Source organism: Giraffa tippelskirchi, chromosome 8 (genome assembly GCF_054371585.1).
Source record: "Giraffa tippelskirchi isolate mGirTip1 chromosome 8, T2T-mGirTip1v1.2.pri, whole genome shotgun sequence".
NCBI lineage: Eukaryota > Metazoa > Chordata > Mammalia > Artiodactyla > Giraffidae > Giraffa > Giraffa tippelskirchi.
In genome coordinates this window covers 123,278,313-123,305,360 of record NC_137282.1, presented here as the reverse complement: position 1 = coordinate 123,305,360, position 27,048 = coordinate 123,278,313, and the positions used below count along the sequence as shown (strand labels likewise).

The 27,048-nt window shown below is 40.5% G+C and overlaps 1 protein-coding gene and 1 long non-coding RNA gene across 50 annotated transcripts in view; one reads left to right on the top strand and one right to left on the bottom strand.

Moving 5' to 3' along the window:
* Nucleotides 1-589: 589 nt before the first annotated feature.
* On the bottom strand, nucleotides 590-3,801 carry LOC145517424 (uncharacterized). Its single transcript, XR_014062032.1, has 2 exons — nucleotides 2,929-3,801; nucleotides 590-1,712 (listed from the first exon to the last, which is right to left on the bottom strand). It is a non-coding gene; the product is annotated as an uncharacterized LOC145517424 (long non-coding RNA).
* MLIP (muscular LMNA interacting protein) overlaps nucleotides 3,157-27,048 on the top strand; it is a 277,308-nt gene continuing 253,416 nt past the window's right edge. For 45 of the 49 annotated variants that reach the window (XR_014062029.1, XR_014062031.1, XR_014062028.1 and 42 more), the window contains exon 1: nucleotides 16,262-16,398. Coding sequence is in view for 41 of the 49 variants with exons in the window: in XM_081519829.1 (XP_081375955.1) it covers nucleotides 16,336-16,398 (63 nt within the window). In the remaining 8 variants the exon portion in view is untranslated. Of the gene's footprint in view, nucleotides 5,821-16,261; nucleotides 16,399-26,844; nucleotides 27,042-27,048 lie in introns of those variants that run through there. The other 4 variants (XM_081519841.1, XM_081519838.1, XM_081519798.1 and 1 more) reach the window with 2 other exon arrangements.

The following is a 27,048-nucleotide window of genomic DNA, read 5'->3' as shown; positions in this document are numbered from 1 at the left end:
AATTAACAGAATTCCTCTCATGTTCCTGATCAGTGCACAGCTGGTACTCGGAAAATCACAGAGACTTGTTTTTATGTGGTGACATTAAACCCCTGTCTAACTTGGGAAGTACATTCACTGTATGATCTTGGCCTCAGTTTATTAATTCTGAATTATGCCTGGATGAAATTCTCAAATTGGGAGCAAATTTACATTAATAAATTCTCATCAGTCAGAGAGAGAGAGAGAGAAAGGGAGGGAGGGAGGGAGTGTTATCATGATGGTCTACTATTGAGTGTAGGTTTTGTCTGCCGCAGATGTTGTAGTTGAGCTTACCATTTTGATCATCGGAATAAGGTGTATTTTTAAAGAGGCATTCTTCTTTCAGTTAAGCACATGTGTGCTTGGTGGGCCTGAGCTTGGGGCTGGGATGCATTCAGAGCACTACTTACCCCCATTCCTTGGGCTTTCTTGAGTGTAGATCTGGACCAGGACTGGCCAGAGGACCTATTGGATAAACATCACCAAGGGTTTCCAAAGCTCTGTAGGGCAGCTGAGTAATTATTATCTTTCTTGTTCTTTGCATAGCAATCCCCTTAGGCACAAGGTCTATGTATCAATATTTTATTTCCAAGTTTTGCACAGTGCTCAGAAGCTAACAGGAGAAAGAAATGGCAATCCACTCCAGTATTCTTGCTTGGAGAATCCCATGGACAGAGGAGCCTCACAGGCTACAGCCCATGGGGCCGCAAGAGTTGGACACAACTCAGCGACTAAACCACTACCAGAAGCTAACAAGTGGATGAATGAAGAGAGGTATAGAGGAAGACTGCCATGTTCATTCCTGGCTACCCAAGGAGGCCTGATACTAGCTGAACAATGGGTGGTGGTTGTGTCTCACAATCATATAGAAGAAGCCATTTGCACTCATATTACCTTAAGAACACGAGTGAATGTTATGTCTTTTTGAAGTTTCCACTATGGCAAATTTTGAAATATGCTGATACTTCATGCTTGTGAAGCTATGGAAAGCACATTTATGTAACCCTTTAGGAAAGAAATTTGGCAATCTCTACCAAGAATTTGGATGATTTACCTGTTTTCTTTAATCTGGCAAAACTCAGCCTCAGGAAAGCAACTTTAAGGAAATAATTTAAAATAGAGAAACAGTTTTTGGCACACCAAGATGCATGTCTCATTTTTTTTTTGAAATCATGGCAAACTAGAAACAAGCCAAGCTTCCAACATGAGGGTGGTTAGTGACGTGTGGCATATTCACTAACTGCAGCTTTACTTGTTGATATAAAGATGCTTTTCAAGATTTTATAGTAAGATAAAAAATTACTCTGTTTAGGTCTAAAATTAATACATTATTTTTGCAATTACAATTTCCTGTATAGAGAAAAAGCCTGGAAGGAAATATTAAATCTAAGAATAGAAAAAAGAGAAAAATCCACCAAATATTATTGTTTCTGTTTTTCCAAATTTAAGTGCATCCCCTTGATTGTATCTCCTCTTCTCGCTCCTCTGAGAACAGGTGAACTTGCCCCAGCTCCTTCCTTCTCTGTGTTCTGTTATCCAAACCAGATTGGATCATGGTGGTCATCTGATTCCAGGTGGGGAGATGGATTTTCTCTCCAGGGTATTTACACTTGGGAATTCAGAGAAAGCAAGTCAGTTGGTATGCATGCCCTGGACTGAGGGACATGCTTGGGGGGTACAGGCATCTTCCCCTGCTTGTAGAAAGAAAGCAAATTTTCAGAAAAATAGGAAGAAAGCAGAAATAGGAAGATAGCAGAAATATGAAGAAAGTAAAAACAAAAGATCGTGGACCCCAGAGAAAAACTTGTTTCGATGACTTCTTAGTTTCTGGTTCTAGCCCTCATAAGGCCTGGCTGAATGCCGTAAGATATTCTTGTGTCCTTATATTATTCATATTATTATTATTTTTCTCACAATTTTAAAAATTGTATAATTCTGTTTATTGAAACTTCCAGAATAAGCAAATCCATACAGACAGTAAATAGACTAAGGGGTGTGAGGGGCTGTGGGAGAGGCTGCTAATGGACATGCAGTCTCCTTTGGGGGTGATTCATAACACTGTGAATGTACTAAATACCCATGCATGGTATACTTTCAAATGGTATACTTTCAAACACTGTGTATGTACTAAATACCCGTGCATGGTATACTTTCAGATTTTAGCTGGAATGAAGTCTATGTCAGTAAGATGTCTCTACTTTGGGATATTTAAAAATTATCCAAAGTGATTATGCACTATTACTAAAATATTTTTACAGCAAACATAATAATTGATGTATTTTTAAAAAACAACAGATATTTTATCAAGAGCCCTTGTTGATTTGCTGCTTGCAATAAATGAGAAGCCACATCATTCATGGCCATACAAGTACAGTATTTCTAATGGTCCTATTTTTCTAATTTTGGGGAAGTATGATAATTTCATTTGCTTCTAACCTATGGTTATTTTGTTATTTTAAGCAAACTTAATGTGACCAATTTCATTTTTAAAATGATAAAGAAGAGAGACATCCATTAAGGTGGGTTATATCTGGCGGTTCTCACCAATGTCATTGCCTGACCTTTGTCCCTGGATCTTGGCCAGACAGACAAAAATTATGTTTGCCAACACCCAACCGTTAGAAATGCTCAAGGATAAAAGCATTAATGATAGGAGACATTATTCATAATGTATTTATTCAATAAAAACACCAGTTCCCATTCTAATTATATTAAAAATCCTAACTATATAAAGAAAAACCTGGAAAGAAATGTACTTTACCATTAACTGGGGTATAACTGAGTTGCAGCTTTAAAAAAATTAAAATTTTCCTTTTTGTACTTCGTATTTTCCAGATTTTCTACAGTGTGTATGAACTTGTTAATAAAACGTTTTAAAAGTTAAATTTTCAGCGAAAAAACAATTACCTTAATCACCAGAACAATCTTGTTGGTCTTCTCTCCTGATTTTATCAGGATGGAGGGATACGGAAGTATGGAGGGATAGAGCTTGGGCTTCCTTGGATGCACTACCTGTCAGATGCAGGCCCTTTGGTTGCTCTTCAGGGAACGTTTTTCAGGAAGACATTGGCGAGGATTCACGGCTGGTCCAGAGAATCCGAGGCCTAGAGCTCTGGCTCAGGGGGAAGCCTGGCTGTGTTTTTTTCTGTGTGGACTTGAGAAGTTACTCAACCTCTGTAAGTCTCAGCTTCCTCATCTGAAAATTGATGTAGCGTCCTCACCGGGTTGTTGAAAGCATGAAATGAGACAGCATTGCATCAGTCACTCAGCACAATCACTGGCTCATAGTAAGTGGTCGTGGAGTTTTTATTTCTACTGTTAGGTAGCAGACATAAATCCTCCTATGTACTCTGTAAATCCTCCATGCCTACCTGCCTCTCCTCAAGCACCCTTTCATAGTCTGGCCTCTATTACGTTACCCTTTGTAGGGAAAGAGCAAACTAGCCAAGATGGCGTGTCAGGCTCTCCTGCCCCTTGGCCTCTCGCTCTCGCCCCACATTTTGTGAATAATGACTAACAGCTGAGCTCATTTATAGCACTGCGCACTGTCGTGAGTCACTCTGTGCTGTAGGGAGATAAGAGCGCCACCCAAAAAGCAGCGCGAATTACTGCTGCGTCACGGCTTGTGTCCCTCGGGTTGGCCATGAGCGGTGAGAATATAGCGTGAATGCTACGGCTGCTGCGTCAGCCGGAAGAGAATACTGTTAGGGCTGCTGCGTCAGCCGGAAGAGAATAAACGCGTCTGCAGCTCCTACAGCTCCGCGGCTCTTCTTCCGGCCTCTTGGCTCACTCCTTGCCTACCCTGGGCTCAGCGAATAGTGTGGACAGTGTGAACAGAAAGACAGTTGGCACCATGAACAGGATGAAGAGCAATACACCCATGTATCTCTATCAATTCCCAAAGTAGTGAGATCAGTGGTTCTCAAACTTTAATGCCCACGGGAATCATCTGGGGGGTCTTGTCAAAATGACTGATTCTGACTCTGTAGGTCTGGCCTGGCATCCAAGATTCTGAATTTTTCACAAGCTCCCACGTGAGGTCCGTGTTGCTGTTCAAAGACTACTTTTAGTAGCAAGGACTAGGGTGACCCAGCTCCAGTCTTCGTGGAAGCGCCTCCAGGGTCCGTAGCCAAAGTGGCCTCCTTCTTTGGCTCTCAACGCACATCATTCACTCTCCGAATTCAGCACTTCTCAGGCTCAGCCTGCTTTGGTGTGTTGCTGTACAGAATTCTGTTCGCTTCTCTCCAAGCTCCTGACAGTAGATGGCGCGGTCCATCCGGGAAGCTGTCGGCCCCAGCACAGTGCCGTGATCTTCTGTGCCTCCAATCATTGTCAAATTATTGAACTAGCTGAAAAAGGAGGAAACAGTGCCTTAAAATATTAATAACACTGCCGTTTACATGAGTATTCACTTAGAAATTGACAACATAAATCAATTTAATCAGTGGAAATAATGGAAGCCAGTACTGATGTGAAGAATTCCAAATGACAAATAGATGGCTGTGATTTTTTTCTTTTAAAAATGTTATTTGTTGTAGAATGCAGAGTGGGATGATATACTTGATGGGATGACAAGGCCAACCTGAAATGATATATTTTTCACAGAATATCAAATAAGTGATTTATAATTTGTTTGGCAAACTGAGTCTCTTGGGAGGTGGTTTAAAAACATCCTCCAGAAGGACCAGAGGCCAAGGTTGAATAACCTGGTGTGCAGGCTGGATGCAAAATTAGCAGGTTTTGAGGTAATGTGGACTTGCTTCTATTGGGAGTAATTAGGGGAAAATTTTGTGGGAAATGAGGGAGGTGTTGCTAAGGTCTGTGTTGGGGGTGGTCATTGAGAGGATGTGACCAGAAGTCAATTGACGAGCTGGATGCAGGTCATCAGAGGTCACTCCCTTCTCCCCTCTCTTTGAAATGTACATTCTGACCACAACTTCCATGGGAGAAAAGATTTGAAGGACACAGCCTGGAATGAGCTTTGAGTTGTTGAGACCATCTGAATGGAGCACGTGATTGAACCCAGCTTGACCTCTAGGGAAACTTTTAAGATTCTGGTGGGTGGACAGGTGTGGAGAGCTACTCATTGTGTGGTCACCAAAGACAAGCCTTGGATATAAGTTCTCTCACTGATTAAACCTGCCACCCGCCAGTCTGGAGTATCTGCCTCTTTCTCCTCGCCCTCCATGTTAAGGCTAGTTTGTGAACCAACAGTCTGCTCTTTGGGTGTTTCCTGGAGGCTGGATCTCAGGGCAAGTGCCCCACCCACTTGTGGGGTTTGTTCAGCCTTCCACAGGCCACCCCTTGTCTAATTCTGACCTACTTTCTCTGGATCAATTGGCATTTCATTTCAGGAGGACTTTCAATCTTACTTTAAAAAATCCAATTGAAACAAACAGAAGAGAAACTCTATTTTCAGTAACCTTTTCCTCATCTGTCACTTATGTCCATAAGGAAGCTTAAAGAATTTTCATCAGTACACTAAAAATCAGATAATTGGCTATATTGTGAAACTTTTCAACGTTGGACTCCAGATCTCTACAGTTGCTGAGAATTCTTATCGAGAAATCATCTAGGGAAACTTCACAGCTCCTGTTTTCATGAAGAGGTCTCAATGGGGATGAGGTTTACGCCTAACTCTTAAAATTTCATTTTGGTGACTTGTGCCCAGGATCCAACTTTAGTTACAGAGTAAACAGTATTTTCCAAAGACTGACAGGGTCAGCTGCTCGGGGAATGTGGCCGGTGACCTCCCTGACGGATGACTGTCCTGCTGGCTGCTTCCAAGGCAGTTGAAAGGTAAGCTTTCTTTCTGTATAAGGGCACGGCTGCCTTGGAACGTGTTTCATTTTCTACCAGTAAAGCTGAAAGTATATCCCAGGCTTGCTGTCTTAAAGGGCGTGGAGCTGTGACTTTGGGGGCAAAGTGATTTGTCATGTCAACACAACTACAACAGCTAAGCTGCTGGGGTTGCGGGAGGAGTGAGCGATGGTGTGAAACCTCATTGCTTTGATTAAGCTACAAAGACATAGGAAAACTTAAATCCAGAACTCCTTTCTGATGTGAGAAACACACATGGGATTCTAATATTCAGAAAGTAAAGACTTCCATCTTTGAATCCTTTTTCCTGAAGTCTTGTTAGTTTAATCTGACTGTTGTCTTCAATCCTGGGACAGCGATGGTGTGTGTGTGTGGTTTTGTCTCTGCGTGTATATGTGTGAGAGAGAGAAAGAGAGAGAGAGATTTATTGACTACTAGGAAGTGTATCTGCTATATACATATAGTGTATATATTTGTGTATATACAAATATTTGTATATATGTAAATACAGTGTTTATATACTCTGTATAAATAATATATCTTGTGGGCGCTGGGTATAGAACAGTTGAGAAAACGGAATTTGCTAGCCTTGGATCCTGGGCTGACTTTATTCAGCTTGTGTTTTACAGATTCTGGAGGTAAGAATTTTGTTTCATATCAGAATCATTGCTCTCTCTCCATGTGATCGTTATTAGTGTTTGTTTTAAAAACCTCACATTTTATTTTTCAGCAAGATTTGATAGAAGAAATGGCATTTTTAAGATGCACACATTGAAAAGATAACACTTTTCAAAGTGCTCACAGCTCTCACTTAATTGAACTATTTTCTAATGCTCCAAAAAAAGTGCTCTACCATCAAAGGTGATTTTATAAATAAAATATTTTATTTTAAATAAAATATAAAGAAAATATTTTGTATAGAAAATATTCTTTTCCTCCCACTGACTAAGCTGTCTTGCCCAGAGTCATTTAAAAGTATGGCCCAGAATCAAAAATAAGGGCACAAATAGTATCAGAAGAAGTAAAAAAATAATATTCTAGTAGAAAAGGTTTATGCTTCATTGAAGAGGGATAACTACAAAGGTACCAAGTTGTTAAGCTGTCATTATTGCAATTATCATTTACTGATAGTTGGGGGTTTGCTTTTATGTTCTCTTGGCAGCTTCAACTTTCAAAAAACGTTTATTACATAGTGACAGATTCAATGTTAAGAACTTGTTCTGTGGACATGATCTTTTCACAAGCCATGGGCATGTACCTCTGGCCCACAGAAGCCATGAGGAGGCTTAAACATGGTGACCATGAGAGGTTAAAGTCTTTGAGTATCTGTCTGTCTGTCAGGTGACAGACCAGAAGATGAGTCAGAGAGATTTCGTAGAATAAGAATTCCCAACTGGTGCCTGAGAGTTCACAGTGGTCAAAATGGATAAATAAACTCAGGGAATTCTGGGAACCATTCTCTGCATTTAGTTCTTCATTGTCAACCCCCACCACCACCCTCATCCCACTGGACCATTAAACAGAGCCTCCTAGAGACAGAAGCATATATTTTGAACCAAAAGCAACACCAACAAGTCCAAAGTTATCTCAGTTCGCAGTGGAGGGGAGTCCAGCTAGACGTGCATTTGGTGCCTGGGTACCACAGGAAACACATCCTTTGGGTGGGCGATGGGGTTCCTTGGGACAGGCTGTGGCACCTGGAGGCCTGTGCTGAGTGTAGTGTCCTGCATCGCTACTAAACAGGAGGGGTTACATGGGCTTCTGACTTGACTGTGCAGCACATGTCGGACCCCAGTGTTGGAGATGCTGTGCAGAATGATAGGAAACCCATGTAAACGGTGTTCTTTGTCTCAGAAAAGGATCCTATTTTAATAAAAGACATGTATCTTTGGAGCACACAGTGAAGAAGATCTTCAGTTGTCTACACTACCCTTGCAGACTGTCATTCTTTTAGAAAGAAGACAACGTTGGATTTTCAGGCCTTGAGGGTGTCCACTTGCCTTGTGAGATTTCTGTCGTAGAGCAGTTACAGGCACTTTTGTCCTGGAGATGGAAGTTCTTCAAATGGCAGGTGTGGGGAAATCACCGCTATTAACAAAGCAAAATAAAACTGTATTAACTCTTGGACCTAGTAGATAAAAAAAGCCATTTTATGTGTTTGTTAGCCCTCTGTATGTAAAATAGATAGCCAGCGGGAATTTGCTGTATGGCTCAGGAAACTCAAACAGGGGCTCTATATCAACCTAGAGGGGTGGGATGGGGCGGGAGATGGGAGGGAGGTTCAAAAGGGAGGGGATATATGTATACCTATGGCTGATTCATGCTGAGGTTTGACAGAAAACAGCAAAATTCTGTAAAGCAAGTATCCTTCAATAAAAAAATAAATTAATTAAAAAAAGCCATTTTACTAGTGGCAAACTCTACTTTCCCCCAGTTTTTGAATATGTGCACAAAATCTGAGCAGTATTTCCCCAACCACACAAGGCATATGGTGATGAGGAATAGAGTGAGGTGGCAGTGTCTTGAAGCAAACATCTTTTACTAAAGGTCACTTGCTTCATGTTTGAATAGAATTCTTGCTGGCCTAATGTAGGGTAGATTTTAATTTCCTGTTTGGAGTGACCTGTTGCTCATATTATATTCCTGGGGAGAAAAATCATAAATTCCCGTCTTAGACAGGAATTATAGATCTTCCTCTGCTTTTTTTAAATAATACCTTCCTTGAACCATAATTTACATACCATAAAGTTCATTCTTGTAAAGTGTGCATACAGTTCAGTACTTTTTAGCACATTCAGAGTTAACATGTCATCATCATTATCTAACATCAGAATATGTTATCATATGTTAACATCATCACATTCAAAAATCCCTCCCCTACTCATTAGCAGTCACCCCATAGTCTGCCTTTCCCCTCAAACCTTGGTAACTATGACCTGTTTCTATGGATTTGCCTATTCTGGGTATATGAATGAATCACAATATGTGGCTTTTTATGACCAGTTTCTTTCACTTACCATATTTTCAGGGTTCATTCACATTGTTGCATATATCATGATTACATTCTTTTTTTTTTTTTTTACATTCTTTTTTATTGCTGAGAAATACACCTCTGTGATACATTTCCTTTAAGTTTCCACATTTTGACTATTATGAATAATGCTATCATGAACATTTGTTTACAAATTTTTGTATGAACATATGTTTCCATTTCTCTTGTGTATGTACCTAGTATTAGAATTTCTGGCTAATATGGTAGCTGCATATATAAGATTTTGAGGGATTCCTGTACTGTTTTCTAATGTGACTGTTCCAGTTTATAACACCAGCAGCATATGAGGTTCTGGCTACCCACATCCTTGCCAAGGCTTGTTACTGTCTGCTTTGATTCTAGCCATCCTGGTGGGTGCCAACTGCTTTCTCATTGTGGTTTTGATTTGAGCTCCCTAATCACAATTTCGTTGAACAGCTTTTCACATGCTTATTGGCCATTTGCTTGTCTTCTTAGGAGAAACGTCTATTCAAATCCTGTGCCCATTTAAAAAAATGTTTCTTTAGTTTTGGCTGTGCTGGGTCTTCGTGGCTGCGGGCTGGTTACTTTCAAGTTGCGGCACTCAGGCTTCTCACTGTGGGGGCTTCTCTGTCGTGAGCCCAGGCTCTAGGCTGAGTGCGCCCCAGCAGTTGTGGTGCTCAGCGTTAGTTGCCCTGCGGCATGTGGGATCTTCCCAGAGTAGGGGTCGAGTCGGCATGTCCTGCATTGCAAGGCAGATTCCTAACCACTAGACTGCCACAGAAGCCCCTTTGTCAATTTTTTAAATTGGGTCGTCTTTTTCTTTGAGTTGTAAGGGTTCTTTATGTATGCTGGATTGTTGTTGTTGTCCAGTTGCTCAGTCATGTCATACTCTCTGCAACCCCCTGGACTGCAGCACATCCGGCTTCCATCCTTCACTATCTCCCGGAGTTTGCTCAGATTCATGTCCATTGAGTTGGTGATGCCATCCAGCCATCTTATCCTCTGTCACTGTCTTCTTCTCTTGCCCTCAATCTTTCCCAAATAGCAAGGAGAGATCAGGAAGTCTTCTGAAGTGAACAAGGCAGAGAAATAGAGGAAAACAATAGAATGGGAAAGACTAGAGATCTCTTCAAGAAAATTAGAGATACCAAGGGAACATTTCCTGCAAAGTTGGACACAATAAAGGACAGAAATGGTATTCTGGATATAAGTCCCTTATCAGATAAATGATTGGCGAATATTTTCTTCCATTCTCTCTGTTAATTTTTATGCCACGCTGTTAGGATTTTGATATTATCTTTGAAGTTAACACTTTTTTTGAGATAAACTTCATGAAACCCAGGGGATTAATGGCACACACCTTCACCAGGAAGCTGCTTGATGGTAGACAGTGGGTTTAGTTCCTTTCACATGTTACCACATTTTAATGTTTGTCAGAACATTAAGGGGTTGATACCATTCCTTTATGTAAGGGAGAAGGACCTGGAGACTCTGAGAATTTATTTGCTGAAAGTGACCCAGCTAGAAAGCAGCAGAATCTGCAAGTAAATTAAATTCTTCCTGCTTCCTGAGTCTATTTCTTCTTCACTTTAATTGTTAGTGGTTTGAGTAAGATAAGTGAACAATCAATATTGTATTCATCTGGAGTATAATTTGTATTGGATAAACATGAATTTTATTCCTATGTTTTCTATCAAAAGTTGTCTAAATAATAATGCATTAAATGTCTTAAGTCACGTCCATGCGTGCATGCTTAGCTCCCCTCAGTCATGTCCGACTCTTTCATGACCCCATGGGCTGTAACCTGCCAGGCTCCTCTGTCCGTGGGATTTCCCAGGCAAGAATACTGGAGTGGGTTGCCATGCCCTCCTCCAGGGGATCTTCCCCACCCGGGGACTGATCCCACATCTCCTGCAGCTCATGCATGGCAAGCGGATTCTTTACCACTGAGCCACCAAGAAGCTCCCTCAATCATTTCCATTGGGTACATTTCACTCCTGGTTCTTGCTCCTTCCCTTCCATCTTTTTTCCTTCTTTGCTTTTTCCTTTCTTTCCTCTCTCCTGTGCTCTTTCCAAGTCCTTTGTTTAGTCCTTACTATGCTTTAAGTGACTGAATGACTCTCTCTCTCTCACACACACACACATGCTTTAAGTGCCTGGAAAAAGTGATGAATAAAGCACCTTCTGGTGCTTATATAGTACAAGAAGTCCCCCACATATGGATGAGTTCTGTTCTTAGAGTGCATTCATAAGTCCAATTTGTTCATAAGTCCAATTTGTTCATAAGTCCATCAGAGTTAGCCTAGGTAACTAACTGCCACAATCAGCTACATAGTACTGAACTGTAATATGTTTATAATACTTTCACACAGATAATACATAAAAAACAAACACAAAAAATGGAGAAAACATTTTTAACCTTACAGTATAGTACTTTGAAAAGTACAGCAGCACAGGACAACAGCTGGCATACAGGGGTGTCATCAAATGAACAGGCAGGAAGGGTTACTGACTGGAGCAGGTAGAGGAGGTGGGCGATGATAGAGCTGAAGGATCGTTGGCAACAGGAGATGGAGGGCATGCTGCCGCTTCATTCACACTTGACACTGATGAAACACACTTTTGCATCTTTCAAAGTTTGCAACTTGAAGGTTTGCATGTAGGGGACTTACTGTAGTATGAACTGCAAATAAATGTTAGATATGGATAAACTTCAAATCAGTTGCACCATCTCCCATGCTAGTAAGGTCATGCTTGCATGCTATGCTTCAGCATTATGCAAACCAAGAACTCCCAGATGTCCAAGCTGGATTTAGAAAAGGAAGAGGAACCAGAGATCAAATTGCCAACATTTGCTGGATTATAGAGAAAGCAAAGGAATCTCAGAAAAACATCTATATCTCTGTTTCATCAACTACTCTAAAGCCTTTGACTCTGTGGATCATGACAAATTGTGGAAAGCTCTTAGAGAGATGGGGATATCAGACCATTTTACCTGTCTCCTGAGAAACCTGGATGCGGGTCAAGAAGCAACAGTTACAACCCTGTATGGGACAACTGACTGGTTCAAGACTGAGAAAGGAGTATGACAGGGCTGTCTGTTGTCACCCTGTTTCCTTAACCTATACATGCTGAGCACATCATGAGAAATGCCAGCTGGAATCAAGATAGGTGGGAGAAACATCAACAACCTCAGATATGCGATGATACCACTGTAATGGCAGAAGGAGAAGAGGAACTAAAGAGCCTCTTGATGAAGGTGAAAGAGGAGAGCGAAAGAGCCAGCTTAAGGCTAAACATTAAAAAACTAAGATCATGGCATCTGGCCCCATTAGTAGTGACAGATTTCCTCTTCTTGGGCTCCAGAATCACTGCAGATGGTGACCGCAGTCATGAAATCAGAAGATGATGGCTTCTTGCCAGAAGAACTGTGACAAACCTAGACAGTGTGTTGAAAAGCAGAGACATTACTCTGCTGACAAAGGTCTGTATAGTCAAGGCTGTGGTCTTCCCAGTGGTCTACGGTTGTGACAGCTGGACCGTAAAGAAGGCTGAACACCAAAGAATTGATGCCTTCCAACTGTGGTGCTGGAGAAGACTCCTGAGAGTCCCTTGGGAAGAAAGAGATCAAACCAGTCAATCGTAAGGGAAATCAACCCTGAATACTCGTTGGAGGGACTGAAGCTGAAGCTGAGTCTCTAGTATTTTGGTCACCTGATACAAACAGCCAACTCATTGGAAAAGTCCCTGATGCTGGGAAAGATAGAGGGCAGAAGGAGAAGAAGATGAGATGGTTGGATGGCATCAGCAATGAATGAAAATGAACTTGGGCAAACTTTGGGAGATGTTGAGGGACAGTGAGGTCTGGTGTGCTGCAGTCCATGGGGTCATAAAGAGTCGGACATGACTGAGCAACTGAACAACAATGACAACAAAAACTTCAAATATCATGTATAATGATAGACTGGCAGAAATGATAAGAACTATGAAGGAGAAGACAGCAAATGAATGGACAGAGGGTATGCTAAACTAGATGGTCACTGGGGAAGCTCTGGATAAAGGGCAAAAGGAGCCATGTGACTCTGGAGGGATATGCTTAAATATATTTTACATATGTTTAAGGACCAGGAGTTTTCCTTAGGTAAAATTATGCCCATACAAAAGCCAACCCTCATGCACTTGCTGGTCCAGCAGAAGAGAAGAGCTATCCTTCCTGTTTATCAATAACAGCAAACATGTTCCTTCCTCTGACCAGACAGCTATCTCTGCAGAGTCACATGGCTCCCTTCATCTTAACTTAGTTACTTCTGTAAAGATCCTATCTCTAAATATCGTCTTATTCTGAGAGAATGAGGGGTTAGGATTTCCACTGTGAATTTTGGAGGGAAGACAGTTTAGCTGGTAACAATGGAGAAAATAGTAGTGTCTACCCGGAAGTGTTTAACAAACACTAAGAATAAGTAGGTAGAATAGTATCTACCTCCTACAAGTGGTTTAGATAATTAATTGAGACAATATATGCCAACTCTTAAAGCCGTTGCTGGCGCTTGGTGAGTGCTGTTGGGGTATGCTGTGTAAGAGTGCTACTATCTTATTTATATTCAGTCACACCTACATTGTGAGCTTGTTGGAGGAAGGAAAGCAGAGATTATATCTTTGCATTTTTTTATTATTTTTATCCATTATTTTAAAAATCTGCCTGCACCTAGTATTCTTCATCCATTATGTATACTCAGTACACATTTGTTTAATTAAACTTTCCTTTCTTCTCATTATCACTGGCATCTGCTCCTTCCCCAACCAGCTTTGCATCCCACCCTCCCTTTACTCCCAACTTGATCACAGATTTCACCTTCAGGCATTATACTAGCAATAACCAAGTTTTCTTTTGCAGCCATAGTATGCTGGTTTTTTTTTTTTCTAGAGAGATTTTGGGAAGCCTCCTTTGTAACTGAAAGTGAGGTCCAGCTGCTCACCGTGCAACAGCCAATAAAGAGGCAAGGTTGGGAAGGAAAAGCTGGCTTTAGTTTGGATGCTGGCAAGCGGTGGGTGGGGTGGGAGGAGGAGGGTGGGCTTCTATTCAAAATCCAATCCCACCTCTGACAATCAGTGGGCAAGAGCTTTTATAGACAGAGGAAGGGGACTCCATGTAGAAACAGTACAGTCAGCTCTGACAGTCCTATTGAAATTGGTCATCAGTGGTCTGATCAGTGCCATCTTGATTGTTTTAAATACAGTTAATCTTCAGTTCCAGGGTCGGTCTTTTCCCCATTTCTTTGAGGCCTGTTCTCAGAACTGTGACCCTGTGCCGTGTCTACAGTCTGATCACTGTGTAGTTAACTTCTCCCATTTGAAGTTTCAGTATCTATAAGACAGCTCACGGGATACGGCTTGGAGTATTATCTGTAGTTCTTGCGAAGAAACTAAAGGTCTTTGATGCTCAATGACTACTGTTATTTATCTTGGACTCTTTCCCTTGGTTTCTGCATTTTCTCACTTCTCTGATTAAACTTATTCTTTGGCTAAGGTTTCTCACAGACAAAAGGCAGGCAGAGGACCTGGAGGGGAAGGACCATAAGGTCCTGCTGCGTTTCATCTTCACATGAAATGTCAACCCTTGCCTTGTTTTTGACACATATGGATCTTGCATGCTAATCAGCCCCTAAGACTTACATTTCCAAACTTATCAGAACAATAACTAGCATGTGTGATTCCCTTTCTGGAACTCAGAGTAGAGCCAAAGAGGGAAACCACTTTTGCCCATGAGTCTGATAGAATTCTCTGAATTCTCATCCTGAAGCAGTGGTGGCTAGGTTTATTTCTGCTGAATGTTTCACATCTAGAATCCTTGGCCCTTCCATCCTGATGCAGAATAAGCCTAGTGAACTTGGCCTGATGGCAGAGAACCAGCTGTGATCACGCCAAAGGTCAGAGCCTCGCAACCTGTTTCCTGAAATGTTTTCTTAAAAAGTGGAGGAAAAACTGATAGGAAATTTGATTTACAATCACAAACAGGTGTGAAAATGATCTTTGAAACAGCCTGAGGGAGCAGGCCACCACAGATCAGTCTTAACTTACTCTGAAAGCGGTTTTTATTGCCATCCATGTATCTAGTTCACTGTAAAAAGCAGGGAGTTAATTACCATTGTGCTACACAGTTAATTTCCTTTCAGGCATATAACTATTTCTACAGAATTCTGGGAACATGTGTTTGACTGGAAAGAGTGAGTTTCATGTTCTATGTCATCACTTTGTTCCCAGTAGAGAATCCAGGACAATGAAACAAAAATCAGTTTGTGAAGGAAAATACCACTTTTCTTTCATTAAGTTTGTAGACATCATTTGCCTACTTTTCATGGCATAAACTTGACCCCTTGAATATATATGTTGTGTGTCTGAATAGCTTTAATTAGTTAACTTTGTGCTTTCCTCGAAGTGACTTTTTAAAGTTTTGAACTACAAAATAAGGCATAAATGTCTAGATTGCCGGAATTCAAATCGGAATTAGAAAGAATGGGGCTGGCTGATTCATATTTGCTATAAGACCATCACATTTGTCCTTTAATTTTATTTTGTAAAGATTTTTTTTAGCATTATTCTCATCATTTATTGATACAGAGATTAAAAAAAAGACGATCTATTTGTATAGCTTACATTAGTACAGAGCCTTGAATGCCAGGTTTAGATTATGTCTAAAGATTTTTTTTTTTGATGTGCATCATTTTAGTTTTATTTTCTTGAAACTTTTTATTTTGTATTGGAGTGCAGCCAGTTAACAAAGTTGTGATAGTTTCCATGAACAAAAAGTGACTCAGCCATGCATATACCCTCAAACCCCTCTCCCACCCAGGGGGCACCTAATCGAGCAGAGTTCCATGTGCTATTCAGTAGGTGATGTGGACCATTTTTAAAATCTATACTGAATTTATCACAATATTGCTTCTGGTTTTTTTGGCTGTGAGGCATGTGGGATCCCCAACCAGGGATGGAACCCGCCCCCTCCCTGCACTGGAAGGCTAAGTCCCAACCTCTGGACCACCAGGGAAGTCCCAACACATTCGTCCTTTTAAAATGTGCTTATTAGGCCCATATTCTACGGTATGTCTTATTCGACTGCAATGGCTATTAATGAATTCTTTGGCAGTGGCTTTCTGTCACGGACATCTTTCTTGGCTCAGGGACCCTAACATGGAGGGATAATCTCCTGATGAGGAGTTGCTTTCTTATCTAGTGACATTTATCATTATCTAAGGCCAGCTGCCTGATGTCTCTTCAGGGCTCTGTTTATGGGGTTTGAACATCTATAAATGGAAACACTAGCTAACCAGAAATTATCGCCAGGGCTTTCTGATAGTGTCCTGGGCGCTCACAGCTTGGAATGTCCTGCAGTAGCTAACATGGAAGCGCGTCACATCATTTTCTAGACACAATCGGAATCTTGCCTTTGCTCTTTCTCTCTCTGTCTCTCATTATCTTTCAACATGGACTTTGAAAAGCACGAAAAAGGAAGCTTATTAAATGAGAATTTAGAGGAGAAACTGACGGTAAGACTGATATTTCACAAACACGGATTTATGATGTAACTAACAGAGTAAATATCAGTTGTTATAGTTTGAAAAAGTTATACCAGGCATCTAAATTTCTCTGTTTTTCTGGTCAATGACCTTGAAATCAATGAGTTCCAAGGGTTTTACTGAAAACAGTGTGATAAAATTATTAATATGATGTCATTACTAGAATGTGGGTAAACTAGACTTAGTTAGATGATATGGTTTATCTCTGTTTTAACAACCAGGATCCATTTATTTTGAGACCTGGTGGTGGTCACCTCAATACTGGGAGATTATTTTCTTTACTCATATAAAGTTTAGCGAATACTCAAAACTCAATTTCAGAGATACCAGGAATGTGTGTCAAGGGAAATCTGAGTATTATGGACAATTTTAATTTTTTTATGGAAAAAGTTAATGGTAAAAGTGTAAGGATAAAATTTACTTTTGAAAAAGTTTAGTTTTGGGCAGTAAAATTTGTAAAAGTTGCTTTACCTTGATGCTAAGAAATTCAGTGTCAGTAAAAACAGTGGTCGCGTCTGTTTGCTCAAACGTAGACTATAGTGTAACCTAGAGTAGAATGTATTGTTCATGGTTCACCTGATAGGTTTAGGAGGTTAATTATGTTTATAAAGTTACTGCGGCTTCAGAGTTGATGTTAAAACAGGGCATGGCTTATTTTAATAGCTGTGCAAGTAGCAAAAACTAAAACTATATTGACTATAAGACTGTGACTTCTTGAACTCATGAGAATGCACTGTTCTGGATGTCTGACATTGAGATTTAAGCACTAGTAATGATATTAAAACTTGGAAGGTGGAAGAAAATACCATATTGAATTGAAAACTCCTAAAGTATGTTAGAATTTCAAGGTCTTGAAGAAATATATTGGATAAAATATATAAAACTTTTTCTTAAAGGATTTGGGTCATTTTGAATATTGACCGTGGGCCTCTCTTCAGGTGATTGTTTAAACATGTCATGGCCACAGACTACTTTGCTTTTGGACTGTTTTAGAAAGCCATGTATTACTGTAGAACTAACCAGGGGTTTTGAATCAGGAAGATCTGATGAGAATCCTCACTCCATAACTTCTAAACGTGGGACAATGGGATTTTGTTTAAGCCTTTTGAGTCTCAGTTAACTCGCTTGTTGATGGGGAGCAGTAATACCTAATTGGAAGGCTGTTATGAGCATTAACTATAATGTATGTGAAGTCCCTCGGCTGAACCTGTTATTTTCAAACTGCTTTTGGTCTGACTTACTTAGCAAGTACATATCCAGGCTTTGTTTATATAGAAAGAGAAAGCCAAAATGCATTTCAAAGTAAAAGGAACACTCAGATATGTTAACTATAAAGGCTTAGGAGTTATAAAACCTAAATGGAACCAGATAGATGGTAAATAAATACCCCAGTAAGAGTTGCTATGAACGAGTGTGAATTTGATCCAGAGCTCACTGGCAGTCTTTTAGAGGAAGTTTTGCAAATAAACATAGTGGACATGGGGCAAGTGAACAAAAGTGCAAATGAACTCTTGGTGTATAAACATTTCACTGCCCGGGAGGTCAAACGTGCCTGAATCTCTCTGGAACACATCTCTGAACCTAGAAGTGAGCAAAAGCCTCTCTTTAGAGGTTTGCCATAACATTCATGGACTTTACTCTGGAGGGGAAGCCTAGGACTGGCCCTTGATTAATTTCCAGGAGATTGGAGGAAAATCTGGGGTGGATCGGAAGGCTCCAGAATATCCAATCTGTACTGAGCATAGGCGGGTCTCAGGGAGGGCAGGAACACAGTGAATAAAGTTCAGTGCTTGGGAAAGTTACCTGTGCAGATAAATAGATAAATAAGTAAATAGTGCCAGCGCTCAGCTGCTCAGTCACCGTGTAGACTGTAGCCTGCCGGGTCCTCTGTCTTTGGGATTTTCCAGGCAAGAATACTCGAGTGGGTCGCTATTTCCTACTCCAAAAATAAGTAAATAATACATCGAACATGGAATGGTGCTCTGTTTCACATATGACAATACACATGTCTCAATGCCATTCTCCCAGAACGTCCCACCCTCACCTTCTCCCTCAGAGTCCATAAAATTGTTCCATGCATCTGTGTCTCTCATTCTGTCCCGCATATAGGGTTATCGTTACCATCTTTCAGATTCCATATATATGCATTAGTATACTGTATTGTTGTTTTTCTTTCTGGCTTACTTCACTCTGTATAATGGGCTCCAGTTTCATCCATCTCAGTAGAACCGGTTCAAATGTATTTTTTTTAATGGCTGAGTAATATTCCATTGTGTATATGTACCACAGCTTCCTTATCCATTCATCTGCTGATGGACATCTAGGTTGCTTCCATGTCCTGGCTATTGTAAACAGTGCTGCGATGAACATTGGGGTACACGCGTCTCTTTCAATTCTGGTTTCCTCGGTGTATATGCCCAGCAGTGGGATTGCTGGGTCATATGGCAGTTCTATTCCCAGTTTTTTAAGGAATCTCCACACTGTTCTCCATAGTGGCTGTACTAGTTTGCATTCCCACCAACAGTGTAAGAGGGTTCCCTTTTCTCCACACCCTCTCCAGCATTTATTGCTTGTAGACTTTTGGATAGCAGCCATTCTGACTGGTGTGAAATGATACCTCATTGTGGTTTTGATTTGCATTTCTCTAATAATGAGTGATGTTGAGCATCTTTTCATGTGTTTGTTAGCCATCTGTATGTCTTCTTTGGAGAAATGTCTGTTTAGTTCTTTGGCCCATTTTTTGATTGGGTCATTTATTTTTCGGGAATTCAGCTGCAGAAGTTGCTTGTATATTTTGGAGATTAATTGTTTGTCTGTTGCTTCATTTGCTATTATTTTCTCCCATTCTGAAGGCTGTCTTTTCACCTTGTTTATAGTTTCCTTTGTTGTGCAAAAGCTTTTAATTTTAATTAGGTCCCATTTGTTTATTTTTGCTTTTATTTCCAATATTCTGGGAGGTGGGTCATGGAGGATCCTGCTGTGATTTATGTCGGAGAGTGTTTTGCCTATGTTTTCCTCTAGGAGTTTTATTGTTTCTGGTCTTACGTTTAGATCTTTAATCCATTTTGAGTTTATTTTTCCCATGTTCGATGCATGTGACAAGGGCTCGGGGCCGGGGCAGTGGGATGATCCAGAGGGATGGGAGGGGGAGGGAGGTGGGTGGGGGGTTCGGGAAGGGGAACACATGTAAACCCATGGCTGATTCTTGTCAATGTATGGCAAAAACTATTACAATATTGTAAAGTAATTAGCCCCCAAGTAAAATAAATAAATTTATAAAAAAAAAAAAAAAAAGAAAAAAAAAAAAAAAAATAAGTAAATAATATAACAAGTAAAATTAAAGCAAGAAATCTTGACTACTCTCCAAACTCCTTTTCTTTTAGATTATCAAATGCATCAACAAAGAATTCCACTTACATTGATCTTCAATTGAAATTTATTAATGAAAAGGAAAATACATTATTAACAGAGTAAAAATAGTCATGCATCTCAGAGCATTCTGACATAATGGTGGTTTCTTTCTCTTAAAAGGTGATAAGAACAAATAGATCTCACACGTAAGTCTAATAATTTCTATCACATCAGTTAATATATCGTGAGACAATTCTATCCTCCCAAGTAATAAATGTTCAATAAATATCACAAAAATCATCATAATGAGAAGGGTACGACATCCAGCTCATTTTATACGGATGCTTGATAGAAACAAATGAACACAGTAGAACTGACTACTGTGTTTTTTACTCAAAAAATATTGCTTTTTTGAGTAAAAGTAACTGAGATTGAGAAAGAAATTCATCATCTGACAGTTTGTTAAACAAGATGTGTATAATATAAGAAGCTGAAAACTGGTGTTTTAAGTAACATTTTACCTTTAATTATTAAAATTTTTTTACTTATTTTAAATTTGAGAGTGAAAGACTTATCCTATGACATGTAGATTTCCTTAGGATCTCACAGAAAACATTCTCCTCAATTTCAAGGAAAGAGAATTATGACACTTTTAAATATAATGAAAGAGAAAAGATGTGGAAGAAAAAATGATGGGTAAAATATAAGCATACAAAACATACATTTAAAAATTCTGTGGTAATCCAGTGAAGGGTAGTACTTTAAGGTTAAATCAATCATCAATTTATAGATTCAATAATAAAAATGAAATCTTTTTCTAAGAAGAAATCTGTTAGCAAACAAAACACAGAACTGCTGTTTTGGTTATAACTCCCGATATTATTGTTGAGTTTTGTTTGGAACATTTTCAAAAAGTCAACCTTGTGTCTGTTAGGTAGGAGAAAACCTCATGTCTGTCCGCAGAAACAAAAAGACCCTTTCAGGTCGGTATGTATTCCTGAATGCCCCTTTGAGCAAGACAGGTGCTAAGGGCTGCCACAGAACATGCTTGATAAAGCCTTGGCCATCTCGGAGATTAATATGTTTTGATTATTTTTTTAGTAGATTATAAAGGAGTAATGGTAAGCGTAAGTAGCTTAGAAATATTCTAATGGTACAAAGCATAAACATTCCAAATTCTTTCATTCTTACATAATCTTGAGATAGCAAGACTGTATATAATTACTCATCAGAATGTCTTAACAATGAGAACAATTGTCAAGCATTTTATGCAGTAACATATTTTATTTCATTATAATATTGACTGCTGGAGGAGATCATAGAGAGAACGTGACCTCTGGTTGACCCAAGAGCAAGACCCAGGCAGTGGAAGCCTCCTCCCTGGTCCCCTGTCCTTAGAATGTGAATTCTGTCCACTGTTCCCACAGTGGGAGCTGTTTCAGGGATGCAGCCTTGAGTGGAAGGTGATGCTAAGACTGTCTGGGTGGGACAGTCTGACTGGACCCAGTTAGGACCTCTCTGTAAACTTTTAAGATTCTGACAGGCAATCCATGAGATTCACTGCTCTTGCTGATGCCCAAGAAAGCCTTGTGTGTAAGATCCCTGTTTATTAAACCTTCCATCCACCGTCTGGAGTGTCTGCCCCTTCTCTGGTCTCTCCTAACCCTCCCTGTATGATAACCAATTTCAGATTTCACCCAGCAAGCTCCCAAGGCATCAAACCAACATCTGCATACCTATTTATTTTTCTTATTGTATCGAACTAGGGTCCCTGACAACAGGCACTCAGTAGGTGCTTCCATATCTGAACAAAAAAGTGTATACTACTGCCGAAGTTTTTGGTGTGTTATTGAGAGATTATTTTCTGTACAGCTTGAGTGTTGTTTCTGATCTACGCATTATTTCTGACAAGGTAACATCACATAATGCAATAAGTGGTACATTTAAGTTTGTAATTCTCTGGAGGAAAGGTGCTGGATCTCTATCTTTATATCATAGTTGATTGCCCTAGATCCTTAATAAACTAATTCTGGTGATGACTAAAATGAAGGGAAGTGGAGAACAAAGAGCCAATATTTCCTTTTCTGTGATATTTGGTTATTTATCTTGAAAAATTCCTTCTACTTCTTTGCTATTTGTGGGAGTGGTCCAGTGACTCTTTCTATGTTCTGGACTTCACTGAGAAGCTGTTTTGGATGTCCATTGTGTCTCATTATTCTGATGTAGAGGATGTGAGTTAATTTGTGCCCAAACCTTAACTCCTCCATGCTACTGGCTCATTTGGTTTTATGGGTGGCACCGTCATGGAGAATGGCAGGCATCTGCGCGTCTCTGAGAATGCTGCTGATCTCTCTGGCACGTCTGTAGTGCCTGCTGTGAATTCTACACGCCTCCCAAGATGGCCCACTCATCATCAGTGTATTTTGAATTTACTGTTCCCGTTTCTCTAGAGAGAGCCAAAGTTCTGTAATAAGCTGACACTCAACATACTCTGTGGAAATAATTATTTTTCACAAAACAGATGGGTGGTACTGAACACAATTTTATGGTAAGCGGCTCGGAAAGCGTCCCTTGACTGGAAGACAAACAGAGAAAACTCAGAACTAGGATTCTCTGAATTCCTGAGTTCAGCGTCACTTCCGAAGTTTTAGTAAGATCAAGTAAGTTGTTCTCATATCTTACAGGGATAGGTCTCCTCTGAGAAGGCAGTAGAGGGGACACAGGATTGATCAGTCTGCACGAGGTATTAGGGAGTTCATTGATTAAGACACACTCTCCAAAGAACTGAAAACAGCCCTCAAGCATTGTGAGTAGTAAGATTCTGGTCTCACCCGAAGTGAAGATGTATAGTTGCAAAGAATAACCACGAGTCCTGACCGATGGCAGATCAAAGTAAAACACGAAATAACTACTCTTAGAGCACTCCTTCATGAGAAATAGTCCCACCCTAACTTCTCTCTGGCCTCCTCTCCATAGAGCCAGTAATACAGTTTTAAAGCTATCTGAAGAATCTGTAGCATGAAATAAAAAACGGAGGGAGGAGATGAGATGCCATGATGGTGATGGGTCACCGTCATGGGAATCAGTGGGAAACTGTTAAAGCAGTGGGAACTGAGTCTTCTTTTAAAACTAATTTTTATTGGGGTATAGTTGCTTTACAACTGCTGTGAATCAGTTGCGTATATGCATGTATCGCCATCTTTTTGTATTTCCTTCCTAGTTAGGTCCCCACAGAGCACTGAGGAGAGTCCCCTGCTATGCAGTAGGTTTTCAGGAGTTATCTATTTTATGTCGAGTAGTATGTGTATGTCAGTCTCCATCTCCCAGTTTATCCCACCCCTCCTTCACTCCTTGGGAACCTTAAGTTTGTTCTCTACATCTGTACTCTATTTCTGCTTTGCAAATAAGTTCATTTGTACCATTTTTCTAGATCCCACATATAAGTGATGTTATATGATACTTGTTTTTCTCTTTCTGACTTACTTCACTCTGTATGACCATTTCTGGGTTGTTCCATGTCTCTGCAAATGGCACTGTTTCATTCCTTTTTTTATGGCCGAGTAATATTCCTTTGTATATTCATGTATATATATATACCAAGTCTTTCTTGTCTATTCCTCTATCAGTGGACATGTTTAAATTGCTCCCTTGTCTTGGCTTCTGTAAATAGTGCTGCTGTGAACACTGGGCGCAGGTGCATGCAGCCTTTTGAATTATGGTTTTGTCTGGATATGTGCTAGGAGTGGTGTTGCTGGATCACATAGTAGCTCTGTTTTTAGCTTTTGAGGAACCTCCATACTGTTCTCCATAATGGCTGCACCAATTTCGTAGTTGAGTCTTAATGGGCATCATGGCAGAATAAGGTGAGACTGGCAAAATGATGGGTTAGGGTAGGTGAGTGCATGCAGGTGTTCTGGGGACCACTCTAACATATCTATGAAAATCACAACAGGGGACCTACGCGTGAGTGTGTGTGTGTGTGTGTGTGTGTGTGTGTGTGTGTGTGTGAGTAATGAGGACTTCCCATTCCAAAGAAGAGGCTTTCTTCCTCTTCCCAAGTGTCTGTGTGGTGAAAAACATGTTGTATCTGAGGATAGGGAAGGTTGTATTTGTCTGGCTTTTGACAAGTCACTTAACCTTTGGTGTCCTGGGGCTTCCCTGGTGGCTTAGACAGTAAAGAATGTGCCTGAAGTGCAGGAGATCTGGGTTCAGGCTCTGGGTTGGGAAGATCCCCTGGAGGAGGGCATGGAAATCCACTCTAGTGTTCTTGCCTGGAGAATTCCATGGACAGAGGAGCCTGGTCGGCTATAGTCCATGGGGTCACAAAGAGCTGGACACGACTGAGTGACTAACACTTTCCCTTTCTTTTTGGTGTCCTAGTTAAGAAGCTAGCCTTGTACAAGGCTGGGTTGGATTTGTCAAGATTGTTATTCTCTCTAAAACTTTGAGTCTGTAGCAAAACACCCTTTGACTGTGTGCTGATTAAATTTTTTTCCATGGCCAAGAAAGTCTGTTTATACAAACATTGAAATAATTTGTATTTTTATGTCATCACTGACCAAATGTAAAACAGAAGTCCTTGTGATTAGATTAAACCTTCCTTGCAGTATAGAAAGTTCACAGTTCAGTACTCACAAATTGAATTGCATATATTTTCAGTGTTTTCACTGAAAAATGACAAAGATTTGAGAATTGGATCATGGGGGAAAATTATGGAATTGATGAAGAAAGAAGCATGTAATTGCTTCAATATTAATCTTGAGATATTATCAAAATAAGGCATTCTGTTTTCTTACAACAGTACATAAAATAAAGTGGGCTCTGTGTTTTCATCAGGAGTAGCAATTTACAAAATATGGGCTCTGTGTTTTAAATGTTATTTCTGAGATGGTTTGTTTAGGGCATATTCATTCCCTCTTGTAGTTCTCGCTGCTCCTTGCAATGTGCCTGACACAGATAACTTGGTCCCTTTGCAACTCTAATTTTAGTCCCTTTTGCATCACTGAGGTTGAGGAAAAAGTGGATTGTACACGAATGGCAAGATCCTAGCCACCATTTCCATTTTCATTTTTTCTCAAAGGAAAGAAATGAGAGCTGTGTCTATTAGAACCCAGGGCAGGGAGGTGAAGAGTAAAGTGAAATTGATAAGGATCCAGATTTCTACTTTATGGTTCACAGGAAGCTCTCGAAGCCAAACCAGTCCTTTGAAAATCACTGCTAATTAAAGCAGTGTCTGCTGATAATGTAAGTCTGAGATGCGCTGTTTGAATGGATCTTTTGCTGGAGCTCTGTGTGATGAGGAGTAACAGAAGAAAGATGGGTGGTAGGCTTTCACCGAGCTGTGATTTCACAGCGACATTTATAACACCCTGTACTGCAGTGAGGTGGTTCCTAGGTTCTCATAGTGGGAATTACAGTGACTTAACTAGCCAGGCATGCTGTCCGGGGTACGGCTCCCCCCAGGGAATGGCAAGCAGACTGCGGTATTAGTGATGCAAGTATGTTAGAGAGTCACGGGCTTTGTTTTGCTGCCTGATCATAAAAATAAGGAGATGGTTTTTTAAGATGGCGAGAGGGTGTCTGTGATTTAACAGCTGGTATTTCTTTGATTTATAACCTGAGATTTTCTTGAGTGTCCTTTCATCAGTTTCCTTCTCAGTTAAGAGGGGGTTTCCTTGCACGGGTACCTTCTGGGCAAGACGTCACTGCAGTTTGTTCTCCAAGACTGGCCTTGTGTCTGTCAGGATGTAGCCATTCAGAGACCATTTCATGCTCTTAAATACTCACTTGATGACGTTCATTTTCAGAGCAGAGGAGAGAGCTCACAGGATTGCTTTCCTGAACCTGTTACACTTTGCTGGGATGTCATGTCATCATAGGGAAGCTGAATGAGAAAATGTCAGCTTGAATTAATAAGCTTATCAGAGAATGGGCAGCTCTTTTAGAAAACGTGAAGGTAATATGGAAAAATCACACATTTCCATTTCCGTTTTGCTTTTCCAGTGGAACTCAGCTTTCAGCCTGGGAATTCCTGTATGTTTCTGTTCCATTGGCTTCTTCTCATTCATTCATTCATCTCTCCAGCCTGGGAGTTCTCTGCCTGTAGCTTGTGACCTTCTGCCTGCCCGTTCTCCTTTGCAGGTCAAGTGGAAGGAGAAGCAGGATGGGTCTTAGAGACCGCCAAAGAATTCTCTTCTTTGCAGCCCACCTACAGTCCTGCCCTGTGAAATTTTCTTTCTTTGGCTCTGGTGCCTCCAGGGTTTGGAGAGACATCTCTCAGGGCCCCTTCCTAGCTGCAGCTCTGCTTCATAGAGCAATGCAGCTCCATCTCCTATCTTCCAGGAACTTACGGGACACAGCTTCATGCTGATTCCCCTCCTATGCTAGATCTCTTATAATTGTGAGTTTATTCTTTTAGATTCCTTTCCTCTCCTTTTAGTGTAGTCCAGAGGAGGATGTGAGGGAAACTCCTGGCTTCTATCAGTCTTCTCAAACCAAAAGACGTGTCAAAAGTCAGTCTTCCTCAATGTTCAATGTTGGAAAATCTTTTCAATAGGTGGTGAGTGTTGTCAGACACCCAGATTCTTCACTGAGAGAGGTCTTTTGTATAAATGTTGTATAAGCCATGGTATATGGTGTGCCAAGAAATATTCTGAGCATATAATTAAAAATATTATGCTGTTTATGAAAGTTGGAAAATTAAGAAAGTTGTAGTTTTGACCCTGCTTCTTTGTGCCATAGTGATCGTGGTGGTTCAATGCAGGGACTCTGGGGTGAGCATTCAAATCCAGGCTCTCACGTGTCCATCCTACATCAGCTTCAGTTTCCTTATCTCTAAAACAGGATGTGACATGTCTCCCAGGGCCATTATATGGACTGGCAATGAGGAAATTTTGGAAAAGCACTTGCTTACAATAAGCCTTCAATAAACCGGAGCCATTAGACAAATGGAAATCACAATGGGGTGCAAGTGACACAAACCCTGATTTGTGCTTGGGGTTTGTCCTTTGTGAGAGAATGTGATTTCTTTTTCTCTTTTTTTAAATTTTTGCCCATACCACACAGCATGTGGGATCCTAGTTCCCTGACCAGAGGTCGAACCCTCATGCCCTGCAATAGAAGCAAGGAGTCTTAACCACTGGACCACCACGGAAGGCCTGAGGATGTGATTTCAAATGAGAGGCCATGTTTAGGAAGTGGGCCATCATCAGAATTCTAAGTTTTAATTGTGTCTTTCCTGGAAGGGTGACAAAGTTTCAAAAGTAAGAG